The sequence below is a fragment of the Hylaeus anthracinus genome, unplaced genomic scaffold (genome assembly GCF_026225885.1).
Source record: "Hylaeus anthracinus isolate JK02 unplaced genomic scaffold, UHH_iyHylAnth1.0_haploid 11997, whole genome shotgun sequence".
Lineage (NCBI taxonomy): Eukaryota > Metazoa > Arthropoda > Insecta > Hymenoptera > Colletidae > Hylaeus > Hylaeus anthracinus.
In genome coordinates this window covers 8994460-9004951 of record NW_026534344.1, presented here as the reverse complement: position 1 = coordinate 9004951, position 10492 = coordinate 8994460, and the positions used below count along the sequence as shown (strand labels likewise).

At 34.6% G+C, this 10492-nt stretch overlaps 1 protein-coding gene across 2 annotated transcripts; it reads right to left on the bottom strand.

Moving 5' to 3' along the window:
• Positions 1-888: 888 nt before the first annotated feature.
• Positions 889-9057, bottom strand: LOC128889496 (uncharacterized). 2 transcript variants are annotated; one of them, XM_054147174.1, is made up of 3 exons: positions 8658-9057; positions 7775-7960; positions 889-3608 (listed from the first exon to the last, which is right to left on the bottom strand). In XM_054147174.1, exons 1-3 carry the CDS (start codon positions 8907-8909, stop codon positions 3558-3560), a joined length of 489 nt encoding a protein of 162 aa, XP_054003149.1. In that variant the 5' UTR covers positions 8910-9057; the 3' UTR covers positions 889-3557. The 2 variants fall into 2 exon arrangements, with proteins under 2 accessions (XP_054003149.1, XP_054003151.1); XM_054147176.1 differs by lacking the exon at positions 889-3608 and adding an exon at positions 4428-6338.
• Positions 9058-10492: the final 1435 nt, after the last annotated feature.

Genomic DNA, 10492 nt, shown 5'->3' with positions numbered 1-10492 from the left:
TGCGTGGTTTGTATTTATACCTACATTTGGCGATCAGATAATGGAAAGCCTGCAAGAATCATTAGGTTTTATGCACGCAAACAAGTAAATTACCTGAGTATCCAACTTCGCGACACCATGCTACCCTGACACCGTAATCCCCGTCCTCATCAAATTCTCAGAAGCGACCATACCGACGAGGAAAAGTATACACGACTAAAGCGAAATTTTGAAAAGAACACATCGTGTGGAAAACTCAGACTCTTATTATTATAGCGAATTGGCGCGTAATCCCTTGGGTAGTGTTCGCAAAGACTGCGCGTACAAAACAATTATGTATTAATTTAGAAACATGTTTATATATTAGAACATGTCTTAATTCGAAGCATAGAATACTGGATTGAAAATTGTTTAGATTTTACTTTTCAAGATGATAATCCCACATGACACCATATCAAAATAGTCAAACACTATTCATAACAGAATGGTATTAAAGCAATGAAATGGAAAGTGAAGAATCCTTGAACAATCTCATACAACTTGTGTGCGAAATTAAGGAAACTGATTCATGAAAGATGCTCGCAAAAGTAAAGATGAACTTCGACGAGGTATAAGAATATTGTAGGACGAAATTTTAGCTACGGATTGTAAAAATCGTCATACATACGAGCGGGAACATAACAGAATAGCAATGTCTATAACAAGCCCGATCGAAGGCTATGATGAATTCAGATACGTGTTCGAAGTAATCCAATGTGTTTTTACTAACTTTCCATGGTCGCCACTGTACAGCCGACGCAGAGCTCACGCTCGCATTGAATTGGAGCGTTTCCTTGATCGTTACGGGATGATGAATGAAAATCCTATGCTTAATGGGGGATCAGCGAAATAATTGAGCGTAACGCGAGGCCCGTTGTAAAATATTGTTTATTGCCCGTTCATAAACAATGGTCAGTAAAGACTCTAGCGAAATGGCTTCGATACGATTATTACAATACTCTGCGAGCGCGCATTACATTTATCGTGACAATGTATATGCCAATTATAATTATAGCGCACTGGTCGATTGTTCGTAATATTATAATGGGTCGCTACATCGTTGCTCACAGAGCGGTGTATTTAATAGAATGTCCGTGAATAATTCTACTCGCGTGAAAAAAAGAGAAAGGAATTCACAGCTGGAATTACCAGCTTAACGTCGATTAATGGATTATTATCGACAGAAAGAGGCGTTCGATACACTTTGACGTCGATAAAGCTCGTAAAAAAAGGGGGAAGTACGGACACGCGAATCGCACCGAGCGATTCGTTCGTTTCTGAATGCATCGGTTCTCTAAAGTCTCGTGTAATTGTTCGAACGCTTAAATCAAGATTGTTAACCCTTTCGTTACGACGTGCGATCATAATCGCCTTCTACAAGACGCCGTACATTCACTCTGGACTTGCAGTTTCAATTTTCATTCAGAAATTATTGCTCTGTGCATACTTTCACGCTCTCAGTCTACATTTACGCTTACAGTGTTCATAAATACCGCTGTATTTCACTTAGTCTATATGTATTTCACTTTGTCGAAACTTTTTGGAGCGGCGTTCTATTCAGTAAGAGCGGAGTAGACTGTCGTAGCGAAAGAGTTTACTCTTTGTCGACGATCGATGCATTTATGCGATCAGTCGATCAAGTGCGGTAATCTCCTATTGGCTATCTGCGTGTATACAGGATGGACCAAGTAAGCGTAACAACTCATAACTCCACGGTCAGTCCTGTTAGAGAAAAATATCAAAAGAAGATGATGAATCGTTGGAAGGGTACTGTACTATATTCGCATGACCACATTTTTTCAATGAATGCAACAGTGCATGTGCATTGCGTAATTGCACTGTTCTTTTTAACGGAATTACGTACCTCTTTCGCATAAATCGAATCATTTTGTTACACTACGTAAAAAGGTATTGAGATAAACGAGTAACAAAATAAATAGTTCACGAGATATTTTAAATAATTATCTTTATCAAATTCTTTATGGCAGATGAATATTTTTTGAATTTTGTAATGATGTTCTTCGAGAATATTTCACTAGAAAACAGACCGAATCTTGAACTCTTCCAGTAAATTGATGCACTGGCGCGTAATTCACGAGTGGCCGTACAATTTCTATAAAATATGACAATAAATTGATTGAAACAACTACCGCGATCTCTTGGCTAGACCATTCGCCAGATTCGAGCTTCCTTCAGCAATTTTTTCTATAGAATTACGTGCAATATATATTCAAATCCTACAGATTTTGTAGAATTCAAAAGCGTTGTATAAAGTGTGAAGAATATAATAAAGAAGCATTCGAACACTATCTTCGATAAAGACAATTATTTAAAATATCTCGTGAATTAACTATTTTTGACTACCACATATATCTCAATGCTTCTTTACGTAGAATGTTGAAAGGATTCAATCTACGCAAAAACTATATGCATTTCCATTTAAAAGAATAATGCAATTATCCAATGCACATGAATTATTGCATTAACAACAAAAATGTACTCTTTGAACCATTCATTTTCTTTTGACATTTTTCTCCAACAACACTGATAATGCAGTTATGACTTCTTACACTTTCTCGAGTACACAATTCTATATTGTGTACTTAATAGTCTCCCGCGCACAGCATGTTGCATACACGAAAATGCCTGTCTGCAAGTGATTAAAGATGCTTTCAGATCATTGCTCCTACGAATCGGATCCTTTGCAACGTATAGGTGTAACGGTATCAACCCGTACGTTTTGTGAAATGATTATCTTCGAAATTTATTCTCTTCGAATCGCTCGATGAACGCGTTCTTATAAATAGTTTAACAATAAACTCTCGGTGAGGCTCCTACATTCTCGGTAGAGAGTCGCTGCTTATGCACATACTGCATAGCAAAGGAGCTCTAATTCCATAACACTTGTCCGATGCGTCGAACAAGTTCGCGTCGTCTAGCAGAAAGACGCCAGCTTCTGTACCAACCAAGGCGCCAACTTCTTCGAACAGACATCTTGGTTGGTGCACGAGCTAGTTACTTCCTCTTAGAAATGCCAAAAATCCGTTTCATCAATTGCGTGTAAAACAAAGAAAAACGTTTAAAAAAAGAAAGTTTATAAGAGAAACAACCACTGCGACCCGTGACCGACTACTCGATAATCGACTATCACGCAATGGTCAAATACGAGCGAAAATCGCCGCAATTGGCAATCTGGTACGCGATTATCGTGGAACATGAAAGTTGCATCGCAAAAGAATTGATATGAATAAATTCTTAAATTCCGATAAAATCGCGTCGATTACTTCTAACAATCAATCATCTGGTCAGTGCGATACCGACGATGAGAAAAGTCCTTCGTAATTCGTCGTATCGCTCTATGTACACGTGGATGATTATCGTTCGTTTCGCTGTTATTTACTTTCTAAGAGTACGAATTCGAAATTTGCTAAGCTCCTTCTTGGTTTCGTCCCACTGGACTCGTTTCAAGCCGGTTGCCGCTTGTTTGGTGTTTATCACAGTTCGTTGTCCGCAATGTCATAGTTTTCGTCGATGACGTTTTAAAACAGGTATGGCGACGGCTCGCTGAAACCGCAGTCTTTGCATGTCCTCTGTAAATTTCAGGAAACTGTTAATTGAGAAGATAGAGAAGAGTTCACCCAAATGTTACGTTAAAATTGAAGTATTCGTAAGGCAGAGTTGGAATGTTGCAAGATTGAGGAATGAAAAGTAATTTCTGAAACGATTACTTTCGTTATTCACAATTATATATTAATTGGTAGTTATGATTATCGAACAACCATTAGTCATTGGTCACGTTGAACCCTTAGAACAAATATTACGATCCACAAATATATTTTTAAAGGAAGAATTATCAATACTCCAAGAAATTGTGGAATGTAGCACAATATAGTAATAGATTTACAAGATTGTTAGTCAAAGTTGAACAAATGGTATGACATAGATGTTAAACAAGTATCCAGATATTAAAGAAGTTTCGATAAAATGCAATACACCTTTGCCATATTTTACAGCTATTGAGTGGCTTTTCGAACTCAAAAGTTAAGTAAATCGATTTATAATTAAAAAAAACATATCTGATATTTTATAATAGTTTTGAAGCCGAATAAGTAATGTCATTGGAATTCTATGCAGTCTGTGTTTTATTTTTCTTATAAATAGGGTGCCACATTATGATCATCATAATTATTTATGTTATCATATACTAAAATAATTATAAAATTAAATTTAAAATATTCTATATAATATTTTGCATTTCAATAAATATTACTTATAGCTTGTTCAAAGAAACAAATCGTGTTTAATGAATTGTACTTGTATTTACATAGTTTCCACGTTGTTAAAGTGTCGTTTTGGTAAAATAATTCATTAAAGTTAAAAGAATGCATTAAAATTACTTGCCATGAGTCACTTTGAATTATATCAATTTAATTTTCTTTATATCTGTATAATTTATTCCGAAGAATAAAATATAAAGCAGTAGAAGACATGAAACAAAACATTTCTTCTATTGAATCCTTTTTATAAATTATGCACGATATTAACCATGAGTTAAGTGAATTATGAAATTTCTTAATCGATAACGATTAAAATCTCCAAATAATATAAAAGTAGACGAACGCATCTAAAAATACACTTATTATTGAAATGTTAACATCAAAGTAAGCGTGAATACATCCACAAGCATTGCTGTAATTATCATTATTATTTTTGCAATCATATACAAAAGTAATTGCAAAATAATCGATTACTGCCCAACTCTGCCAACTGCGATAGCGCTTCGCGCGGACAGTTCGGTGTGAACGTGTCACAAGTCTGTTTTGTTCGTAATTTTTTCCAGTCGCAGGAAATGACGGAGTCTTATCAGCCGTGGAGGAGAACTGACCGAATCTGTTAACTTCGTAAAGATTCACTTGGTTCTTTTCCGCAAATTTGCGCTCGACTCGGAGAACTTTTGAGGATTTAAGTAACAAAAGACATAAATTTCCCATGCAGAACTTCTTAACGACACGTTATCGCCAGGTTCACGAGAAAATCAAGGTTGTTCGGTTATCGAGGCTCAAAAATAAAATTCCAAAAGTATGTACACATGAATCTTATGTTTCTTCGGTTTCGATGTAAAATGACAGATAATAATCTTTTAAAACAGGAGATATGTTTTGATTTCTATTGCTCTCGAATCGATCATTGATGTATCTTAAAATGTAATGATATTGAACGTTGTAACTAACTTTACCTTTAGGTTAGTTTACATTTGACATATATATTTTTATATTCCAAAAAATGTTTTTTTTTTATTATTTTCATTATTTAGACAATTTTGTTTAAACGTAGATCATCTCGTTTTAGTTATTTATAAAAATTGTCATAAATGGTAGGCCCAAAACCTATACGAATAATAAATGACTCGTTAAGACTACGTCAATATCATTTAGTTTAATACTGCACGTTTTATTCTAAATAATTTTTTATTTAGTTTCCGTGATATTAATAGTTCGTGTAATTATTTACTATTTATTCCGGTTTAAAGTCTCTTTCAGCTTGGAAATGCCTAGTATTTTTAATCAAAACGTTGCTAAATAAAAATATATACATATACAATATATTTCGTCTATCAAAGAAAACATTAATTTAGTTTACAGTTGTCTTATAGATCGAGAGCATTAAAATCAATTCATAAATTAGCTAAACCAAGGTTGAAGGTAAAAGGAAACGATGAAGGGCCAATCAATAAGATCTGGTAGAACATTATTACTAAATTTTGTTCGTGTGATAAATTTGATAAATTTTAAATGTGTCAAAAAGTATTCTCTTCTAAATTCTTCTTTAAAAATGATTTATATATAAATAATAAATCTAATACTTTTTACCAGGGCAACCAATGTTTTGTTATCTATCATTGTGAGATAGCATTGTATGCTCTCATCATTATATGAATTATGAAATGTTCCTTCGAGCTAATAGCAGTACACCTTGAAATCTATAAACTGTTCCTTCTTCGTTAACTTCAAATTGACCAAAAACGGACTGTTGTCGTTTTCTCCTCTGACCCCTTGAAATAAAAAATTTCACAGAATTTAGTTACAGACACGATTGATATTATTTCTCCCGAAACATTCTATCGTTTATTCAGAGTATCAAAGACTTCAGAGTGACGTCTCTATTGAAGCAGCTGCCATTGCCAATCATCACGAATAAAATCACCAGTGCCAGCTCAAACATCGCGCAAATGCGTTACGGGCATTACTGGAGAACGTTGCGCTACCGGTACTGGACCCTCGGTTTGATCGTCTCTATGCCGATATTCTATAAGTTTGCGGCTAGAAATCCAAAAACAAACACCAGAAACAAGAAAGTTCTCATAAGAGATGCAATGAATAGCAATGAATAGCAATGAATGACTCGAGCACAAGTATTTTAGGAGACTCGGTATATTTAACACTTTGGGGATGAGTATCGGCAAATAGCTGCCCGAAGACGTTCGCTCGTCAATCGGCTTCGTCCTCAAAGGGTTAACATATACTCGGTATACTTCCCTCAACGAATTCGTCAAATGTGCCAAAACGATGCGCGACGGACTCGCGCTTAATTATAAGGTGACTGTGAAACGTCGTTCGAAAATTGTATAGAACGATTTCCTACGTTGAAGCAGATCGTCGTATCAGATGTATTAGGTTGGTAGATATGAAATGTCGTTTATAGAAATGAAACTATACGAAGTATTTCTAGAACGTTGTATATTTAATTAAAATAATTTCCACGTAATTCTGTTTTTTTTTTTTTTATAAATTTTGAATGGATTATAAATTTTGAATATGATTACTCGATTGCAAATTATATGCATTTGTGATGTACAATAATATATAAAACATACGTGAAGTATGCATAATGTTTGTTGAATTTATTCTACAAATATTATAATATATCGTAATTTCATTTTGTACAAGTGCACATACCTTTTGGTTATGTGTAGCATATGTTTATTATGTTAGTTATATCATAAATGCATAAAATCCGCAGTTTAATGATTACAAACAATTGATTACACGATAGATGAAAATGGATGTTATCGACCCGGGTAGTTCAAAGACAGGCAAAACGACATTTCGCATGTACCAACCTAATAATTATTAGGACAACCGTCGTGTCAAAAAACAATGATCAGTCTACAGTACTAGACTGAAATGGACAGGACTTTATGAAAAATGTTTATTACGCCGAATTCATTTTACCATTGCAGAAATATAAACTGTACATCTTAATTTATTGTTTGAAAATTATCTTAAAGTCAATCATTTTGTAAAAAAAACTCTTAATTTCTTTGTTGAACATTACATCATAAACATATACTTTCGTATACATTATATTATGAGTCAATTTTACTACCAGATCGTAAATTAATAATTCGTGGTCATGCGCGTACACAGCGAGACATACCAAACGTCAATTACTTAACTATTAATAAACAAATTATATGTTTTTCTAAACGAATAATGTACTGAAAATATCTAAACTGTATCTTTCTTAATAAAATTGAATAATAAAATAAATTGGAAACTATAATTGAAGTTACAGTAGTACGGGGAATAAATTTTATTAAATGTGTACAGTCTTATAATCAGCTGAAAATTAACGTAACAGCACGTCCTAACCACTAAGTTTCAACATCGATATTATATATTGAAATCATTAATTTCATTTACATCTTGATTTAATTGTGACGTCTATAAATATACTACAATAAAAATTTGTTTACCATTGGATAGTCTTCGATTAGGCCGAATTCACCCAGGCGAAAGTACACAGACCTATTCTCCATGAAGCTCTTGAAATCATACCGTGGCATCATCGGTATTCTCATTTGCCAGAACGGTTCCCTGATGTTCGCACCCAAGTTCAATATGTCCCGTTCGTTGTGATAAACACGGATCGGTAGGCTTGGCTGTAATCAATCATCGAGTTACCCATTTTTTTTTCTATTAGAGTTTGATTCGTCGCCACAGTGGCATACTTGGCGTCGCGAAAGATAGCCAAAATTATTTTTGGGACTTTATATAGGAGTTATATTTGAGATAACATTGAGACCCAGATTTGGTTAATTAAAAGTAAATAAAAATAATCTCTTTGGTTAGGTAAAACATTTACTAGAACCTTCAATTTTTAGTTTAGATCATTATTAGTGTTATAGGCGTTATTCCATAACAAGTATTTATCCTCGCGTAACACGACTATATTATACTGATTAAAAGCTAAAACTTGATTCAAATAAATCCTTGGATAAATTTGATATGACAATGATCAAAGCCTTGATCAGTTTTATGTAATGATTTCGATTGAATATTCAGCTCTTTCTTTAGAATCTGTAGTTAAGTAGCATAAATGAAAAAGTATCGATATCAAGGGTAGAAGGAAAGTAATATATTCAAAAATAATAAGTGAATTGTGTCGTAGAAAAATGCCAAATTAACGTAAATAAGACTGTTTATAATAATACGAAGTAGATAAAAATAATTTGCTTCCCGGTAGATTGTAAGAGTACATACCAACAAATGTATAGAGAAAAATTTGTCAAATCGAATATTAGTTCAATTTTTCTAAACAAATACCATATCAACTGTGCATCGTCGAAATGCGCGTACCTTTTCTGGCTTTTTGATAGGTTCCTCGATGGGTGTGCTCGGTCTGGAAGAGGCTGGCGTTTGTTGGGGTGTTGTCGATTCGATGGAAGGTACCAGGCTGCAGATTCCGCTAGATTCGCTGCTGTTGCTCGGAGAAATCGGTCCGTAAGCGGCCAAACTTCTAAAACCATGATCGTACAAAAGTCTTGCGCCTAGCCCGGAAAACTGCTCAGGCTCCAGACCAGAGAGCGGTAACGCTATCGTTAGTGCCATTATATGCCCTCCTGTTTTCTTTGTTACTCGCTAATTGCTACACTGCGGCTTCTTCCGTATTATTCACTTTTCTCGTCGACGTCACTAGAAACTAGGCGATCGTTCGATAGTCTAAGACCGTTACAACGTCGATCGACGACTAACTGAATGTTTGAGGTGTTCTCCTGAAGGATGTATCGTTACTCGACGGTACGCGTATATGCGTGTATTCGTATCGTGTGTAAATGCTTACGCGTGGATGTATTTGAAGGTAAACATGACCTCAGTAATTTGGATTTGAATTATGAATATATTCCTAATCGCAGTAATGGCGTGGCATTGTGTATTTAACGAGTGCTAATTGGGTTTAATGAATGTCGCGAGAATTGGGCAATAATTTAGTTTAGAATCGAACGATATAGGCGAACAAACGTTTTATCTATATAAATATTGTCGATGACATATTTCGCATCTGCTATTTGTTTGATAAACGTTAGATTTCAATTATAATATAAAGTTACATTTCATGTAAAATGAATACACAGGTTTGACAGAGTAACTGCTGAACGGACGTAGCAAATAAATTGCTGTATTGTGTTTTCATTAATTTATTGTTCGAATAAAAGTTCGCCAAACTTTGCTTTGAATTACGTGATGAATTATATATGAATTACATACTCGTGTATTGTTTCTGAGATAAATATGTTATAATGAAAACATTATTTACTTTGGTGCAAAGTTACCTGTTTTATCGAATTCCATAATCTGCAGTCGATAAAGTTTTTGCAGATGTTATCTTTACCAACACCAGCTACCTTACCCACAGTTGCATCGAGAAATTTTATAGTCGGTACAACAGATCGTTTCTACATCGACTGCAGTACAAGTATACGATGAATGCTTTTACTTCGCTTACTTTGATTTTTTATATTATCTAAATACACTGTTTAATCATTTGTATTGTACAAGATTCATTAGTCTTTCTACAATATTCAAAATTTCAGTGCTTATATTTATTGCACTTGTTACTCGTCGCATCTGTGATTTCCATTTGATGGTAAAACAGATTTTCTCGTATCAGTTCTGCAGTGATCCGTTTCGTGTTACCGAACTCGACCACTAGGGTGTTACTGACTTGACTTGTTCCTACACAATTATTTATTTTGTGTTGTTTTTCCATAAAAAATAATCTAGACTACGATCACTTCGTAAAAGTAGGTATGTATATTATTTTTTAAACATATATTTACGTAATTTTCAAGTTATTAGAATGAAAAAACTATCATAAGACCTTTAGGTATAGACTTTCTCACAAATGCTCGCAACTCCTGTCTGTTAGTATATAAGGAAGGTCTACAAAAGGTACTTACGTGGTCCGGTGCTACTCAGGCAGAACTATAGGAGAGGAGAGGGGATTGGTTCTAGAGAAGGCAAATTTACAACTTTGTCATTTCCCTTCATCCATTGAAGGTGTGTTGTGTGTGCCATCACTGCACAGGCAGCGTCGTTTTTCCCTTCATTCATTGGGAAGGTTCGTCGTCGCGTTCGCATTTATATGCCCGGCGTTTTCCCATTGTGTGTGTTCATCAATTGATATGATATTT

Excerpts from the sequence above, each read along its gene's own strand:
- LOC128889496 (XM_054147174.1), bottom strand. The coding sequence starts at position 8,909 with ATGGCACTAACGATAGCGTTACCGCTCTCTGGTCTGGAGCCTGAGCAG. Across the intron at positions 7,961-8,657 it reads CTATCAAAAAGCCAGAAAAG|CCAAGCCTACCGATCCGTGT; the intron begins GTACGCGCATTT and ends GATTGATTACAG. Across the intron at positions 3,609-7,774 it reads TAATCGAAGACTATCCAATG|AGGACATGCAAAGACTGCGG; the intron begins GTAAACAAATTT and ends TGAAATTTACAG.